This window comes from Numida meleagris, chromosome 1 (assembly GCF_002078875.1).
Source record: "Numida meleagris isolate 19003 breed g44 Domestic line chromosome 1, NumMel1.0, whole genome shotgun sequence".
NCBI classification, from domain to species: Eukaryota; Metazoa; Chordata; class Aves; order Galliformes; family Numididae; genus Numida; species Numida meleagris.
In genome coordinates, this window is record NC_034409.1 from 130,457,146 (window position 1) to 130,476,237 (window position 19,092).

The following is a 19,092-nucleotide window of genomic DNA, read 5'->3' on the forward strand; positions in this document are numbered from 1 at the left end:
AAAAGTAATACTGTTATTAAAAAACAAACACAAAAACAACCTCTCCAGAAAAAAAAAAACCCAACCAATCCTCAGCTAGTAATTAATAGGTAGATAAAGCGTAAATGTGATAACACAAACTAAATGTCATTTTTATGGAAAATGACATGCAGTTCTAACTTACTCTGAAAAAGACTACTGAGTGGTATACCAAGTGTGGAGGGTGGCAAGTTAAAGCACAGCACAATTCAACCCTCAAGTCCAAGACGCATTCATTAACAGGTATAACAACATAATTTAAAAAAGCTGAGGGATGGAGAATTTACTTCCTGTTCTCACAATATCCCCACCTGGAAAAGCCACCTTTGCCAGGAATGAAAATTGATCCAACTGTTTTTGAACCAATTAACCTGAATTAAGGTGAAGAAATTTTAGTAGCAGAATGGACTGTACACTTTAAAAATATTTATTTATTTAATATGTAAAACTTATTTATATAATATGTGAAGTACATTTTAAAAATAATTATTTTAACCACTATTTCCTGAAAGCAGGTCAGGAATTTCATCTAATTTTCTCTATGCTCTTAGACAGCCAAGCATCAGTATGCCTTAGAAACAGCAGCAAATATCCCTCTATAAATCTGATTTGTTGGCAGCACATTGAGAACAACAATGTAGCAATGGCACAGTAAATAGAAAAATAAAATTGAGCAGTATCGAGAATAATTTTAGATCGTGTATATGCAAGATATTGTATCTCTGCATATTCCAATCTGTGATTTTTTTTACCCTACATCTGTTCAACGTCATTTTGGACCGGAAGGTGGAATATCACTAGAAGCATCATGACCGCACCCTGCTCCCCCTCCAGGCTGCTATTCTGAGAACAACCTCACACTTTCCTAGTCCTGGACCAGCTATACAGGAGTCCTTTTAAACATTATGGAGAAATGCACAGTCTTTACCCAGGCCTGCCTTTCTCACAGGAATGTGATATAAACAATCACTACAGAAGCTAGAGGGTTGGCTTTACACCATCAGAGTATCCACTTAAACACAGCGAGTCTCCTGGGAACAGCTAAGCTGATTTTAGGATGGCTTTAGACTGATGGTGCAGTGTAACTCAGCCGCAATGCAGAAAAACAACTATTTACACACTAGATTGCAAAGCAAAGTGTAAACATGGTTTTGCATTAAGAGGAAAACCAGGCATATTGATGACTATAAATCTTTAACAAATAAATGCCGTTATACTTTGTGATAGAGCAAGATACATTTGAAAGCAGACTTTTACAAGATACTAAAGGACCATCGTTCATTTTGAGTCAGTAACAGATTCTAGTAATTCTGTCTCAAGAAAAAGCTGCTGGCTCTTCTTGTAGGTGGAAAGCTGACGTTTATCGATATCTTGCAAACACCCTACCTGTGAGAAAGCTGGCAAGGCTATTACATTAATTCCCATATTGGCATTTGGTTCTTGGAGCTCCGGTACTTGTAAAAGCACTGTTCCAACTGGTTGTGAGAGAAGTGCAGTGTTACATCCGTTTATTGGCTCTCTTCTGCTGTCTCCACAGGTCTCCCCTTGCTGTATGGTGTAGACTTGTTCTACTTGTTCCCGGAGATCGGGCGGCAGAGCTTCTAGCACAGACTTATCTAGCTACAGATACAAAAAAAAGAAAAGCTTTTAGATGTCCCTGAGGAGTAGATCACAAAGTCAATTTCAGTAAAAGAAGAAAAAAAAATAAAATAGTTCTACAGTCTTTGAGTTTGGGGGAAAAAAAAATCATCTTAATTTGTGTATGTGTAAACATTTGGAGACCTGACAGTTACACTCTACAGCAGCAAAATGTAAAAAACATAAAATAGAAATAATTATGTAACACTAAGTAGGCAGCAAACATGAATGCTCACTTTTCTCTTTTTACAGTATCTAGTGTTCTCATCTCAAAGTATATGCAAGTTTTCCTCACAGTTCTCTCATATTCCAAGTTTGCCATGTGTAACATCACTATAAAGATCTTCAGGAAATCCTGCATTTAAAATACATTGCTGTTCCCTTCCTAGCACACAGTACACATAAGCAGCAGTATAGAACTGTCACCGCTCCTTCCCTGTAATGAATTCCACATTATGATACAGTTATGAAACAGAAGGAAAGACGAGCACACTGCGCCATAAGGCCACCAAAGCTTTAAGAATTACACTGCACAGTTTGTGCATTTTTCTCCTGTTCTTACATTATGCTTCTATAGCAGAATCTGAGCAAGTGGTGGAACTCCCTACTGTTCAGTCAGGTTGCTCTTAAATCATGAGCTAGCTTTTGTACTGCGTTACAGAAAAATAAAAGTTTTCTGCCAAAAGCACACTTGGCTTCTACAAATGTATAACTACTAGCAAAAGCTGTTAACAAAACATCAGCAATTGCTTTTGCAGATTTAAATTACAGAAATTAAAATTAGAATTTTTTTACAGTAAAGCATGCAAGTCTGCTTACACCTAAGGTATCTGTAGAATTCAGCGCAACTTCCTCATAACTGACCTTTAAAGCAGATACCTGCTTGGAAAGATAACAGGGGGGCTAGAAATAAGGAGGTTCCTCCTTTGTTAGAGAATCAACAGCCAATCAACCAGCCAACAAACCCTAAACCCCACAGAAATATTGTTCTTAAAGACTGTCCTCTCATCTAAAAGCTGACATTCCTCATTCCAGTGTCACTTGAAGAAAGTGTGAGAAAAAAATGCTAATAATTATGTTTAAATAAAATTAATTAGCAATAAACTAAACAGACACAACTAAGAGCTAACGTAAGAATAAGGAATTCAGAAACCTGTATCATATAAAAAATGACATTAACCTTAAACACTGATTTTAGAATCTGCCTCCTTTCTCTGACAGAAACTTTTCTGAAGTTTATTCATGTTCTTCATAACTAGACTTCAAAATTTTTGTTGGAATGAGAAAAAATGCCAGCAGAGTTGCCACACTGGGTTTGAAGAGAGCAAATTTTAAGGTACTGGGGGAGCTAGTTAGCAGGGTCCCCTGGGAATCCTGGTGTCCATGAGAGCTGGTCACTTTTTAAGATCCACTTGCTCAGGAACAAGCAATCCCATTGTGCCCCAAGCCAAACAAGCAGGGCAGAAAACAGGCTTGTTTAAATATGGAACTCTTCCTGGAACTTGAGCAGAAGAAGATAATATGTGATCTCTAGAAGCTCTGCAGGTTGATTACAGAGTTGCAATTTGCATTTGGAGCTTAAAGCTTAACTTGAGTTGACACTGGCCACTGTGGTATAAGATAACAAGAAAGGCCTTTTTTAAATATGTCAACAGCCAGCTGAGCTCTAAGAAAAATAATAGACTGACATTTGATGCAGATAGTCACCTAACAAGTAAGAATGAGGAGAAGGTGGAGACATTTAGTGCCTTTTCTGCCTCTTTTTTTTAATATTAACAAAAGATCTTGGGCTGCCCAGTCCTCAGAGTTGGAGGACCATGAAGCAGTGATGTTACATTTGTGGTCACCAAAACCATAAGGGACTGTCTGTATCAGCTCAACCTTCCTAAGTCCATGTGGCCTGGTGGGATTCACCCTTAAGTGCAAAGGGAATTAGTAGATGTCATGGCTGAATATTCTCAACAATTTACCAAAGCTCCTGGGGTCTGTGGAGGTCCTTGCTGACCAGAACCTAGACAATATTATTCCAATCGACATGAAGGGTATGAGAGAAGACTCAGGAAACTACAAACCTATTAGTTTAACCCCAGTAACTGGAAAAGTTACACAGAAGATTATCCTGGGTGCTATCAAAAGGCATTTAAAGAATAAAGCTATTATCAGAGAGCTAACGTGCTTATCAGGTAAAAGTCCTCTCTTAGTAATTTGATAGCCTTCTATAATAAGGTCACCTAGTTAGGAGGTGAAGGGAAGATGGTGGAAATACTCTCTCTGGATTTTAGCAAGGTGTTCGATACTGTCCCTCAAAGTATTCTTCTGGACAAGTTGTCCAACTGAGAGATGGTACATGCTATGCTGGGTGATGAACTGCTGAACAGTAGAGCTGAAAAGTCTGTAGGGATCAGGGCTATATCTGGCCGGCAGCCAGTCACTAGTAGTACTCCCCCCAGTTCTTGGGCAAGTCCTGTTCAACATTTTGGATATCAGTGGGAAGTTCTTTACTATGAGAATGGCGAGGTGCTGGAACAGGCTGCCCAGAGAGGATGCCCCTTCTCTGGAGGTGTTCAAGACCAGGCTGGATGAGGCCCTGGGCAGCCTGGTCTAGTATTAGATGTGGAGGTTGGTGGCCCTGCCTGTGGCAGCTGGGGGTGGAGCCTGACGATCCTTGGGGACCCTTCCAGCCCAAGCCATTCTAGGATTCTATGATTTCTATCAATGGTCTGGAGGCAGTAGTTGAATGCATCCTTAGCAAGTTTGCTGATGATACTCAACTGGGAGGTACTGCCGACTTTCTGGAGCGACGAGAGGCCTTGCAGAGAGGTCTAGATAGAATGGAGTACTGGGCAATCATCAACAGCGTAAGTTAAAAAAAGGAAAATGCCAGGTGCTGTATCTGGGGCAGAGCAATACTGGACACTGGGACAGATGGGAGATGAGCAGCTGGAGAGCAGCTCAGCAGGACGAACCTGGGTGTGTTGGTGACAGCAGCTCAGCATGAGCCAGCAGTGTGTGCTGGCAGCCAAGAGGCACACTGCATTTTGGAGTGCATTAAAGACAACACAGCTGGCGGCTCAAAAAAGTTGATTCTTCCACTATATTTAGCATTAGTGCAGTCTCTGTGTGCAGTTCTGTGCTCAACAATATAAAAAAGACATTAGAAGCCAACAGGAGGGCTGAAGGTATGTCCTGTGACAAGAAGTTGAAGGCACTGGGGTTGTCCAGTTTAGAGAGAAGGAGGCTGAGAGGTGAGCTCACTGCTCCCTGCAGCGCCATGAGGAGGTGAAGCAGAGAGAAGTGCTGGGCTCTGCTCCTGGGAACTGATGGCAGGATGGGAATGGCACAAAGCTGCACCCGAGGAGAGTCAGGCTGGACATTAGGAACAATTTATTTACCATGAAAGTGGTCAAACCTGGTAACAGGCTTCCAAGAGGGGCAGTTGATGCCCCATGTCTGCTTATGTTCAAGAGGTATTTAGAGAATACCCTCAATAAAATGCTTCAACTTTTAGTTTTTCCTGAAGTGCCGAGGCAGTCGGAATTAGTGGTCTTTCTAGGTGTTTTAATTCCAATTCTACATCCACAACAAAGCATGCTCAAGCTTTAGGCCACAGTAATGAGACAGATCTTTATAATTAGGCTTTGGGATCCTTTAAAGAGCTCTGGCTGTGAAAGGTAATGCTTTTTAATTTTTCAGCCTTGGCATCTTCCTCATTCCTGTTCCATTTCAAACCTTTGGCAAATGATGGGAAGCAAAAAAGACTGGAAAACTAAGCTTCTACCCTTTGAATAAAAATAACTTTTATTCTTTGAGTTGGTCTATAAAAGATTGCTTTTTAAAAATCATTTTATTAAGGCAAAATCATTTTGTATTAACAACCATCTCTTTCTGTGCATTCTAACCTACTGGAGTTTTCTTCATTTAAAAAAGCTGCGATACAGCTTTTTGTTTGTTCTGCCCACTTAAGACCAGCAATTCCAAATTATTACAATATATTGCAGATGTTTAGTATTACTAGGTTTTACCTGGGAAGCAGATGGAACCTCAATACTCAAATTAAGCCGGGATTTCACGCTGATAGGAGGATGCAAGCCGTTCAATTTGACAGCAGAATCAGTCTTGCCAACATTAGAATTGAGACCAGCTGTGAGATGGGTACCACGAGATGGAAGAACAGTGCAAGTTCTTGAATCAGAAGATATTTCAAGGTCCATAGCAGCAACAAATACTACACACATGAAAATAAGACACACATGAAAACTAAATAGATCTAACAGTTAAAAACTCTGAAGTTTCAACATACAGTGAAGCTAATTTTTCTAAGCTAAGTTTTCACTACTCAGTAGTTTACACAATATATGTCACGATAACGAAACTTTCTATTATGAAGTATCCTCTGCTAATACATTTTAAAAAGATTGGAATAATGCTATAAAAAATTATGCAGTATTTTCATTTGCAGCAGCAAAACATGCTCTCAAAATTTTATATTATACTTGTGTAATATTGAATAAGTACTCAAAAAGATAATTGAAGTTCCAGCCCCTAAGAACTAACCATTATGATACACGTGAAGTACAAAACCTACTGACCTTCTTTATGTTCTTCTTCTGAGCACTTTTTTGCTTTCTGAACATGAAGAAGATCAATAACTGAATGTGATCCACCAGGTAAACGTCCAGATTGCACAGCTGACTGAGCTGAAGTGGTTTTACTGATGGGGACTAACTGCTGTACCTGAATTCCAACCTAAATCCAAAACATTCATACGTTCATTTAATAAAGTTTTCAATAATAATAATAATAAAAACAATAATCTATAATTCAGTCATAATAGCATTCCCTTTTCCTTCTCAAACTGGCTGCCTGTTGGGCATGGGAAAGAGGACAAGTATATTAAAAAAACATGAATAGCCATGTAAAAACATACCAAACAAATCCCAGGATTATCCACCACAATCCAACAACTAATGAATTACAAAGATAATACCAGCTTAACTTCTCTGATAAAGAAAAGTGCTGTCAACAGGATCATGAAGCAATGTGTTCAGTATGAAACTTCTTAGATATTAAAAACTATAGCAGTACTGACCAAGAAAAGTGATTAGCATTAAATACAGCTATATGTACAGGAAGGGAATGGTTTTCCTCAGGACAATCTGTACTAAGTCTATCACTTTCAGGTCTAAAAATGAGGAACAGGATACTGTTTCACTTCTAGAAATGGGTCTCACAAATTCTCAAAGGATATTAGTACTTCTGTGAAAGCAGCCTTGATCAGATGAGGCATTCCTCATTTTGAAAAAAACTGCTCACTTTTCATTTACTTTTAAATATCAAATCTACAGAGGTTCAAAAAATGTATCCAACTACAAATACACTGGTACATTGTGGGAGTTTGCTGTCAATTCTCTGTACTTTTTAAGGAAAAAAAAACACCAAAAAAATTGTGTATAGAGCTCAGTAAGCAGGGAAGGGCTAGTGAACATGTTTTCATCAAGTAATTACAGAGCATGGATATTAATTTAATAATATTAACTAGAGTGTTAGTTGTACTTAACAGGCTATTAAAACATTATGGGACAAGCTGGTTTATTCATGTGCCCAGATGTGGGTATCAACAGCTAAGGATGTAACTTTAGGACACCTTAGGACAGAGAGAAGAAGGGCACACATCTCACTTTATGCATAAGCTGTGAAGCTTAAGGGGACTAGCTCCAATATAGGCATAGACAGTGGGGATGTCTTCAGTCATTTCAGATGAACACCACTCAGTGAGCTTGGATATACCCACACTTCACTATATCATCTAGGACTAAACAGCCCCTCCAGAACTGAACAAAGCCACCTGGTCAGACAAGTATACTGTTTTGCAAAATAAAGCAAGCGATACCCACTAAGCTAGAAAAAAGACAAGGAGAGGATGATAAACATTTCATGAACTCCAAGAAGAAAAATCAAGCTATGGAGCTGAATTTGCAGTACAACGTTTTGAATCAACAATCTGCTTTACATCTAGATGATTGATCAATGCTAGTTTGCTCCAGAAAGCCTCTGCGCTCTGTTTTAAGAACTAGCCAATGCCAAAATAGTCTCTGAGACTATTGGTTTACATTGCTATGACAGAACCTCTGATGTAAGCAAGAGTGTTCTAAAATAAGTCATGATTCAAGACAGCCATTGATTCATCTTCAAACAAAGGCCAAATCACAAACTGGTAACTTTTCTGGATTTAAAACTTGCAATGTAGAGCAAAAACTCCAGTCTCTGATGGAAATTATGAACAGTATCTTTATTAGCTACTAAAAGATTGGATAGCTTACTTTACAAAAGCTTTGTGTGATTTACACTTGCTTTAGCTCGGTTGTTGCCTACCATGGAGAACTGAAAATTTGTGAAAGACGAGGGGAAAAGTTGAAAAGGATAATAAATTTTGGTTTTCCATTAACTTACCCCTCGCATATCAGATATGTTCAGTTTCATTGTGTGAAACATGTTTAGAGTTTCTTTTCCAATTACTTTTGCGCTGTCTGTTGCATGGTCTAGAGTCACAGTCCTAAAAAGAATTTTAAAAAGTACTGTTAACAAGGAAACTGTTTCACAAATTCTGAGGACAACAGTTCTGTATTTATTACAGAGAGGACCTGAAAGACAGACACATCATAATTTCTTGCATACAGAAAAGGAATGCTATCTTTTCTTTTTAAAGGTAATAGAACTAAGCGTATTCTACAGAAAAAAAGACACCAACAAAACTTCAAAACAAAACACATATTTACTAATTTGACATTCCCAGTGTGTAGCTCACAAATCAGTTTGTCTTGTATAACTTATATTCATATACATGTTATCTTTTGAAGCTAGACAAAGACGTTTCACTTTGCAGTACTCACAGAAGCACACTTATGAACTACCCTTTGTTCAGTCTCAATTCATAAAGAGTTTACCCAGTATTATTTCAGTTGTCAACTGTCAAATGTCTAAAGGAAGTGATTCAAAGGAACACTGAAAGAAGCAGATGTAGGAACGTGCATGTGGATTACAGATAATGATGAGCTCTGATTACTGCTAAGTAACTTTAAGCAAACTTTGGCAACAACTCTCACATAAAATTACCTGGTTCTGTTTTCGAAATTGCCATCTAAGAGCTCTGCAGGGCACCACTAGCACTTTGCAGTTCTGGATTCCCAAATGGCATAGCATTTGAGACAAATAAGAACAGAATTTCAGGGGGCTAATTGAACACATGAGAGGAACGTAGATTTTTCTCACAGAGGTTATGTAACCTACGCAGTTTTAATTCTGATGGAGCAAGCTCTACAGACTTAAGGAAGTTCCACCTCAATGTTTTGGTACCATCCTCCTGACATCATATGATCTATTTGCATGATATCTCTGTAAATTTCACTCTTCTCATCAATCTGTCTGAAAATGACACAAACAACCAAGTGATCTCAACAAAGGTCTGGTTCTGCCACTATGAAAATGAGAGCCTTCCCGCTGTGGAGGATATGAAAAACTCCCTGAGCTTTACATGTTACTCTTTTAAGGAAAAGAAGAAAGGAGATCAGTATCATGATTAAAATGCAACTCTACAAAATACTGGGGAAAAGCATAGGATCGGTCCAAAGGTACACACCATTTCAGAAGAGTATTTTACAAAGGTCCATTCTGTACTATCAGGACTTGATATCAACTACACAGAAGAGATCGTGGCATCAGAACTGCTTCAGCTAACTGCAAACAACTCAGGATCTCTGGATATCTCCTTTACCCTACCTCAATTCTTGCTTGAAGAAATAGAGAAATTTCCAGACGCATGTACATTTGCTTGCCTGACTACAGAAATTAGGTCCAAAGCACTGAGTTGTTCATGAGAAACCAGTGTGACACTAGCTGCTGACAGAGGAAGAACAAACCCCTTTATCTACACACCTTCAGTCCTAAAGACACGCTTAGGCTGCTGAGAGTAAATCTTCAGCTCAAAGAATTCAGGATATGCAGAAGACAAAAGCGTAGCTTGATAGATTTTCTTCTTGATATACCAGTCTCAGAAGATAATGAATTTTTGGTAGTGAAACATTAATTTTGTACTTTTTTTTTTTTTTTTAATACAGTTCAGTTGTATGTCATAAGCTCAAAAGTATGAGACAAACACTGCATATGCACGTCCTACTGCTGAGCTTTAACACCCCTACACCTTCTCAGTTATCATAAATGAAGGACTTTTCAGTTCATGAGATTCATCTGTTAAAATAACTTGAGAAAGAGGGAAAAGTAGAAATGCACCAACTTTAAAGATGCAAAATGTACCCTCATAAAAAGGCAGGACAGGAACATCTCTTTACTAAGGAACAAATGCTTTAATAAAGAAGTGTCTGCCTGAAAAATAAAAGTGTATTTAGAAGGTTTTGAGACAATTCTGTATGAAATGAAATGCACTCACAAGATACCATTTGTCTGCATTTCATTCTTGTGTTTTGATTAGTATGCAAACATGTAAATAAGATGTAAAAAATATTTAGTCAAAATCATCGAGTTACACAACATCAGAGATTCCCACAAATCAGAAATAAATAATTATTAAGTGTAATAGGACTGCTTGTGGAAACTGAAGGTCCTCTGAAGGTTGACAGTGACCTACCAACTAACTTAGGGGGGTATACTTCTGCAGCTACCATAGGCAGCATCTCCATGAGATCAAAACTGCTGCAGTGAGACCAAGCAAAAAGCTGCTTTACTATATTGGTAATGATCTATAAAAAAAACTAAAGCACTTCTGACTGTATGTAAAAACTTAACTGTGAATGTCAAGAGAATGAGGCAAGTAGACTTCTTGAATAGCTGATATACAGGCACAGAATGTTGATAGTAACATCTGATGTTAATGCAGTTTTGCTACATAGACAAAGAGGTACTGAACACTTCAAGATTTCTGTCCCATTTTACTCAGATTCAGTGCTCAGCATTCTGCAGAAATGTGCTCAGGCCTACTACTGACCGTTCTTTTTTCCATGCATAGTTACCTGGCAATGTTATCACAGATTCCATGACCTCCATATTTTGCAGGTTCCACTGGCGCCCCAGCCTTTCTGACCATTATCTTAAGGGTCAATCGTTTACCCTTCATACCAGCAGCTTCAAGTCTACGTTGGATTTCTTCTGAGAGACTCAGAAGGAAGGCTTCTGCTTCCTTAGGCTAAATGAGAAAAAACAACATTCCATTGTTTAGACAATTACCAAGTTTTCAAATGTGTAAGGTAAATTAAGCTTCATTATAATCCACTTCACAACACACTGAAGTGTGCATTGCAAAGATTTAAAAATAAGAAAGATTTTGCGAACTGAAAGAGCAAGCTGACTCACAGGCAACTATCTTAATTAGCTTCAAGAGTTCTGATTATGTTGTAGGTTGCTGAAGTTAGGCAATATGGTAGATTCTAGGTAGTACTCCTTTTGGAAGTGAGTCTTTTAAAAAATATTTAAGAAAAAAATTTTATATCTTATTTTAAGAATTGCAAGTCTAATTTTAAACACACGTAGAATATGAAGCATGTAGGGCTTGTAAGAAAAAAAGTTTTCACTGTGAGGACAGTTGAACAGTGGAAGAGGTTACTCAGAGAATCCGTGCAGTGTTTGCTCCTGGAGGTTTCCAGTACCAGACTGGAAAAAGCCCTGAGCCAATGTTCTGATCCTTTTTCCCTTCCTTTCTTTAAGCAAAAGCGTGAACTACAAAACGTTTCTCTGAAGCTCATTTTTTTCTGTAATTTCTATAAATACTTAAGTTTCTAACAACAATAACAGTTATTTTTTATTTTTTTTTTCAATGATAACAACAAAAAGTCCAAAAACTCTAGTAGTAAAAATGAACTGGAGCAATTTGTTCATTGTTTCAGGCACTGGCATATTTGAATAATCAGCATTTAAATGAAAGAGAATGCTAGGTGCTAACAAACCTACTGCAGTTCTCTTTTTCTGTACCAGACTCCTATAACGAATGCAGAATAGCCAGCTAATTTTGTGCAGGCTTCTTTTCAGTCCAATACTTTTGCAGTCTCTCCTCCCACTTTATCGTTTGGTCTCCTACTTCTTCATTTTCCTCATTTCTATTTGGTGGCTAAGATGGTGCTCTAACAGATCAAAGCGTAAGTGAAAATAATCAGAATATGAGAAGTTCCTTCTACAGTTGAAAGAAGTCGCCGCAGAAAAGAAAGTTTGAATTTACCTGCGTAAACCTTATTCCATAGTTGATTTCTGCTGAAACAGATTTTCTTTCTTTTTCTGTGCGGACAGGTCGATCATCTAAACCACGACAAAACCTGTAGAGCATTTGTCCTGTTTTTGGACCAAATTCTTTTTGCAGTTTTGACATCGAAGCACACTGCAGATCTCCACAGGTTCTAATTCCCAAAGAAGCCAGCTTAGATTCCATCGACCTGCCAACTCCTAACAACAAAGCAATTAGTTCTGTTAACACTACACAACTCAGCCGGCCGGGTTTTAATGAGTAAAATTTGTCCTTTTAAACTTAAGACTATGCTGTATCAAATAAATAAAGACAAGAAATTCCACTCAATGAAACATGGTTTCAATGGAAACTTTTGCTGTCTTCATCTCAATTTCTTTATTTTTTATTACATATTCAGGATGCAGCATGTTTTTGCATTTCTGTGAAGAGTGAATGATTCCTGCTCGTAAGTCTTCCTGACAAGGTATTGCCTGTTGCAGCTGATATAGCTCCAAATATCACAGCACACCATCCAAAAAAAGTGTAAAACATATAATATGTTTATACAGAAGTGACTTAGTCTAAAAAAAAAAAAAAAAAGGAAAAAACACACAAATATTTTGACTACTGTCCTACTGCTTCCTAGGCCAAAAAAAACAAACAAAAAACTATTTCAAGCAGAAGTGACAGCATATACGTATCACTTGTGCCTTGAATTACGAGCCACTAGAAACTGTAGGTATCCATGGCAACTGCACATACGCAAGTGTGATAAACTTAGGTGTATTTCTGGGATTGGGAGAGTGGGCTGCTACTTCTGAAAAATACTGATCTTAAGAGTTTACATTCCCAGAGCCAGCAGAAGTTACAAATCAGCTTCTATCTTTCATAACCACTGTTTCTTTACCTAGTGATATTACTGACACAAATACTAATGAGTTTTTACTTTGAATGTGTAAGTTCACTGAAAGCATGCCAAAAATAAATGGTACCGTGCTGAATTTCCAGTAAACCTGTATCTGTGTATGTACAGTGTTCCTACTCTTCCATTTCAGTGACGGAGTGTGTATATATATACACACGTCATTATCACCTATAATTCTCCCTTCACAGTGAGTACAGATCCCTGCCATCTTTCTGTTGACTTCCATTATGCCTTGAAGAACCTCCCTAATTCCTTCCTTCCTCACAGCACTTTCCTTGGGTCTTGGTTATGTCTACAGCCATCCTACTCAATCATTCCAGTTCTTCCCTTACTGAAATACTCTTTTCTTTCCCACGCAACCAAGGAATACAGGACAAAAGTCACGTGCTCTGCCTAAACACAGGACAACTAGGCAACTGTTGTCAAAATATACAATAGTTGAATTTTGACTGTCTCTTAAAGGATATATGAATACGGACCATTTTCCTCTGTCAAGCTGTCATTTTTCATAAAACCTGTGTGAAACATTTTGTTTCGGAACTTGTATCTCTCAGTAAGATTTGTCTGAAACTGCCAAACAATTCACAAATCAGTATTATCACCTACACACACTCATTTATAAAACATAATAATCATCAAAATCATTTCCTCAAATATCTAGGCAAAAACCACTTGGAATTCAAGAGTTTTTGCTCTTTCTAAAACACATTTTGTCACAATTTACAGTATACCTTTAACTAAAGATCCTTGCAGTAAAAAATAATTCCCCACATAACAAATGCCTGATTTGTATTCTAAATTTACTAGAATCAAAAACTACCTACAAGTGGATGCAAAGCCCAACAGTGTTTGTACTCATAAGAGTCTTATTTTTCACGTTCATCTGTGTCTCTGAGAGTTTCTTAAAAGCAGCAGATTAAACTCTCCTCCCTCACTTTTTTTTCCTGTCATATATACTCTTATTATGATATCTTTGCTTTTTTTTTTTTTTTATTAACTCTTGACCTCATACATTCCTTTTCAGAAAGAATATTCTCTTGGGTTAGTTCTAATTTCCAAGCTAATCCTGCTTCTCTCAGTGCTAAAAATGAATAACATCAGGTACTTATTTCTCTTATTATAATGTAGCAACCTATTACTCACTTAAAGTGACTAAAATGAATAATTTTGTCAAAGATATAAGGTTGCATAACATATCAAACTTTGAGCTTCTTCCACAGATCTATGTGGCTATGTGGCACTGTAGAGGTCTCTAGGATTCTTTTCAGGAACATACCAGTTTCTGAAAATTTTGGACATCTCCTTATTTTGGATCATAACCAAAGAATAACATCTAATCCTGCTCGATTCATAACTGGAACAACACAGATTTGTAGCTGAAACTTTTAAAATCAGGTGGCAAAATGTCTCGTAAAATAAATGAGTACCTGGAAGACTCGTAACAAGCTGACCTCTGATAAAATCATCTACTTCTTCGGGTTTTAGGTGATACTGTCCATCTGGTTTTGCTTTACGAGTTGCCATTCTGGCCAGCAGAATATTGGAACCTGTAAAAATGACAAATTAAATTGTGTCTGTAGTAACTTCTGTGTTCTCACGTAGAATTTTGCAGCTCAACAGTCATGGAAAAAAAATGCAGAAATTACAGTCAAGTCCTTTACCTTTAAAAAAATGCAAAATACTCTTTTATATTTGCAGTATCTAGTCCCAATTTAGTAACTAGCAGTATTTGTGATTAGAGCAGAGTAATTGTAGTGGTATGGTAACTGCATTTGCAAGGTTAAGCAGAAACAACAACAAAAAAAAACCCCAAACCTAAGCAACCAACAAATAAGTGCAGGATGCTTCACTAAGAACACTCAATATATTTCGTCTTGGTGGTGTTCTACATATGTAGACGTAGAAGTAAGCAGTTAACTAGCTGGGAACAGCTGAATATGTAGAAGAATAGTACTTTAACACCATATAACATCTAAATGTCCATCATATTCTGTGTAAATAATACTTAAGTGACAATTCCTTCAAGTATATTATATCTGAAATACTGGAATTAAGCAATTATTTAGGTAACAGATAATAATAATAAAAAATATATATAATAAAATATATAATAAAAATATATATAATAAAAAAAAAATCTAGTGACTTCATTAAATAATTATCTGCATTCATTAAGTGTGAACAAAGCTTATGTCAGCATTTTTAATTCCCTGCTTATAGGCTCATTCATGCCCAGGCCAGTAACATCTCTGAAATGATACCAAAATAGCTTCATTATTGCCAAACGCCCCATTCTAAGATAAAAACAAACTCAACAAAATGTCAGAAGAATCCAGAACTCTCAGTGCTACGTGTTACTATTGTTATTTTCTTCCCATCTGTGTTTGCATTCTTTTCATCTATTTGAAATTTTAGTAAGAACAATAACAGACTTCTGTGTCCACTGTTTCACTTGAAAAGTTAAATGGATGAAACAAATACTGACAGAGTCTTCATTCAGTCTTCTGTTTAACTTTGGAGATCCATGTTTTGTTTACATAGGACTGCTTATCTATCAAACACACCAACACAGCCACGGATACCATGAAATCTCAGTGATATACCTTCTGTAAGACATCATTCTTAAAACACTGAAATAAAGTAGGAAAAACCTAACACCTCACTCAACAATTGAAAAATCAGGATAAAGGATGTTTACAGATGAGTGTTTAATCTTTCATTAGCATTGCTTAAATCAGTTCAGTTGGCCACTAAAATCTATAAGGCAAAAATTAAATTTATTTAATAGGCATAAGCATATCTTCTTTAATTTATCTCTAATCAGAAATAATAGTGTTGAGAGATCTCTACAGTAGAATAGTATCTATTTAAATTTGTTTTATATTGGTAAAACTTTCCCACTGGGCAACATACAAATCACTTACACGAGGACCTCAGTTTCTGGCAGACCAAGTATTTGACATCAGGTATCTACATTAATCTAACAGTGCAAGTGAAATTGCTTCCTCTGATTCATACACTTCATGATGAAGTGATGAAGCTTTATGAGCAAAAAGACAAGAACTCTTCTTGATGTACCTACCCATATGAATGGACACCAAAAGTATTTTTCAAATATTTCATACAAACTGATTAGTAGAAAAAATATTTCCTCATAGGTATTTGTCTCTTCCAAAAGAGAACTATTGTATCTGACTAAAAATTCACGCTTCAGAAAGTAACACAAAAAGCAAACACTAAATATGCATATAAAAGAGATTACAAAAGAGTTCCAACTCAAAACAAGACACAAACATGAATCCAAGGCATTATAGTCTCTCTACTACTACACTACCAAAAGAGATAAAGGAAGAATTCTGCTTACATCACAAGTGGATTTTATAGACTTATATAAGCTTAGTACATATATTTACAGATACTTATGTCTAATGTTACTAGGAACAAAAACAAAGGAGAAAGGAAAGAGTCAAGTGAAAAGAAATCAAGAAACTCTTCTCAGATGTATAATTTCATACATGATATGCACCACAAATCACGTAAATCTTCGCTTTCAATGCCTCATAATTGTATTAGATTATCATAAACTCTTACTGCCTTCTCCTATACTGAACAGAATCTGTGATCAGCTTTCTATTTACCACAAACATAAAGTAGCACTTCATTAAAATGAATGAAAGAATATTACACAAATGGAATTTTAGCCTATTGTTCAGAAAGCAGAGGAGGGCTGATGGCAACTGTATAAATTTTTGCTTAAAACTTTCCACTTAGGAAAAATTTCTTGTATTTTAATTTATACTAATATAATGTAAATGGCAATATATTTTGTATTTCAGAAACACTGAGGAGTTATGGGAATCTAGCATAGTTCTGATACACCTAAAAAAAGCAGGAAACGGAGACAGAAATGAAATAAGGCACTTACCCATCCCAACAGAAGCAGTGCATTTTGTCTGGGCTTTGATTTCGGCGCGGATAGCGTTTGCAAGTTCATCAGGAGTCAGTCTGGTCTCTGTAAGGATTTCAGTGATATCTACTAGTGCTTCATCACAACTGACAGCTTCGATGTTATGAGTATAGCTATCAACACAAAGTAAAGGAGGTGAAACACCAGCAACAGCTCACCATCTGTTAAAACAAATATGTAGCAAATAAAGTTGTCCTTTTGAGGTAGCATTTCCCTGCTTATTTCGTATCACACAACTTACATACAAAAAGCTAGAACAGCATATTTCAGTAACATTACTAACATAGGACAGACTTCAACATGCATCATGCTTTTAAAGGAGCAGGAGAAAGATTTGAACACTTTTTTTTTCAGTCATACTAACAAATTTCCAGTTTTCCTCATGTGCATTTGAAATCCACTATTAATATAATCCTACTACTCCAATTAAGCATTCTTAAGGCACTCAAAAAAACAAACAAACCCACAACAAGAAGAAAACCAACCAACCAAAACCAACATCTTGGAAGAGTCTCACTACTACGGAGAATCCACTTCTCCTCATAAATGTAATCAATAAAAAAAATTAACAATGACTCCTTTGGAAGACAGATATTGACTGGCTTCAAGGTAAAAGAATACTTAGAAGAAGGGTGCTCAAAGAAGAGTAGGTAAATAGTACAAAAGGAAGATCTAAACAAAAATGGTTTTAAAGAAGTTGAAGAGTAATATTAAATGAGAATACTAAATCAATAAATGCCATTAAGCATTGGCATATTAAAATAAGTTTGATAACCTTACCATGGAAGATCATGTAAACACACAGTACATCTTACCTTGCTAGTATTTCGTATACTGTCTGTGCAACTTCTTTGTATGCATTAAAATCATATGAAACTGCTTGAAGGTTTGGACACAACTTTTTTGCTTGGCCAAAAAACATCCCATTCTTTATGCCAACTTGTCTAAAATTAAATAATAATTAAAAAAAAACCAACAAACAATTAAATACAATACCAACTTGCCCTAGCATGGAGTATTTCCAGATGAATTATTAGTCTCTTCCAACAAAAATAAATTATCAATAACAAAGAATTCAACTGCTACCAAAATGAAATAATATTAAAAATAACTGCAAATAGAATACTTGAATTAGCTGAGTAACATTCAGGCATGCAGCCTGGACACAGAATGTCCTTGGGAAGTTGCTTAGGACAAGAAGTCTCCAGAAAGCCCTACTTCACAGAATTGTAGTTACTGTCTTTGTTTTCAAATTAAACCTAAGCATATACTACATTGACTAAGGTATCTAGTTTTCATTTTCCACTGTGCAAACTTCATGCTCACATGAGAAATAAACTCTGACGTTTTGAGGTAGCGACATAAAACTGCCTACCCTAGAATACTTGAGAAAGGTGCCAATGAATGTGCAATTTCTGGACTATTATTCTTATCGAAGAAAAAAATATTTTCTATACCGTGGTTATATTTATAATAAGTTGTTTCATATTCTGAACATTTATAAGCCATGTTATCAGGGATGCTCAACATAATCTGAGCAAGAAGGATTTTGAAGTTCAGTAATTACACTTATCATTATCTCACTAAAGTGATCCTAATTCCAGGAATACGAAGAAATGAAGACAACATGAAATCAACAGTATCATTGTGAATTACGTAAGGTTTCCTTTAGCAGAGCTTGGTTCAAACAACACTTAGGTTAAGCCAAAAACCTACAAAAAGCAGCAACATATAGAGAGAAGATCTTATGCTTAATTCTAACAGACTATACAACTACCATTTTTAAAAACACCAAAAAAGTTTCTTATCTGGATAAACTTATGGAAACATGACTTAGCATCTGCTATTTTTGGACACTTTATACAATCACAGAATGGCTTGGTTTGGAAGTGACATTAAAGCCCTAAAAGTTCCAACTCCCCTGGCATTGAATGCCTCCAGGGACGGGGCATCCACAGCTTCTGTGGGCAGTCTGTGCCAGCACCTCACCACCCTCTCAGTATTTATATGAGATTTTCAATTAATGTGGTAGGTTAACTTCACCTACCTTGCTTCGTAACTACAAGAAGCAATTTCAGCCATGGACAGAACAGTCAGATCGCAGTCAGCTCCATTCATGTGTGCAGAATCCGAATGCTCCCAGACTGAGGAGTCCAGCTTATCGGGTATTCTAATTTCTGCTTGAAAAACAATATTTATATTTGTTTGTAAAGTGTTCTTCTTCTTGTTCAATAGAATCAATGTGGATTAAGTAAGCATAATAAATTATATCTGATACAATTTCTATGCTACTACTTGTTGGTGAAGAGTTTTTTTTAG

General features: G+C 36.6%; 1 protein-coding gene across 9 annotated transcripts in view; it reads right to left on the reverse strand.

Moving 5' to 3' along the window:
• REV1 (REV1, DNA directed polymerase) overlaps positions 1 to 19,092 on the reverse strand; it is a 51,724-nt gene that overhangs the window by 5,702 nt on the left and 26,930 nt on the right. For 5 of the 9 annotated variants that reach the window (XM_021413003.1, XM_021413012.1, XM_021413038.1 and 2 more), the window contains 10 exons: positions 18,821 to 18,953; positions 17,589 to 17,717; positions 16,732 to 16,886; positions 14,234 to 14,353; positions 11,879 to 12,099; positions 10,680 to 10,852; positions 8,107 to 8,209; positions 6,246 to 6,402; positions 5,679 to 5,881; positions 1,405 to 1,638 (listed from right to left, as the gene is read on the reverse strand). In XM_021413003.1, the coding sequence (XP_021268678.1) occupies positions 1,405 to 1,638; positions 5,679 to 5,881; positions 6,246 to 6,402; positions 8,107 to 8,209; positions 10,680 to 10,852; positions 11,879 to 12,099; positions 14,234 to 14,353; positions 16,732 to 16,886; positions 17,589 to 17,717; positions 18,821 to 18,953 (1,628 nt within the window). The remainder of the gene's footprint in view (positions 1 to 1,404; positions 1,639 to 5,678; positions 5,882 to 6,245; positions 6,403 to 8,106; positions 8,210 to 10,679; positions 10,853 to 11,878; positions 12,100 to 14,233; positions 14,354 to 16,731; positions 16,887 to 17,588; positions 17,718 to 18,820; positions 18,954 to 19,092) is intronic. The other 4 variants (XM_021413021.1, XM_021413072.1, XM_021413048.1 and 1 more) reach the window with 2 other exon arrangements.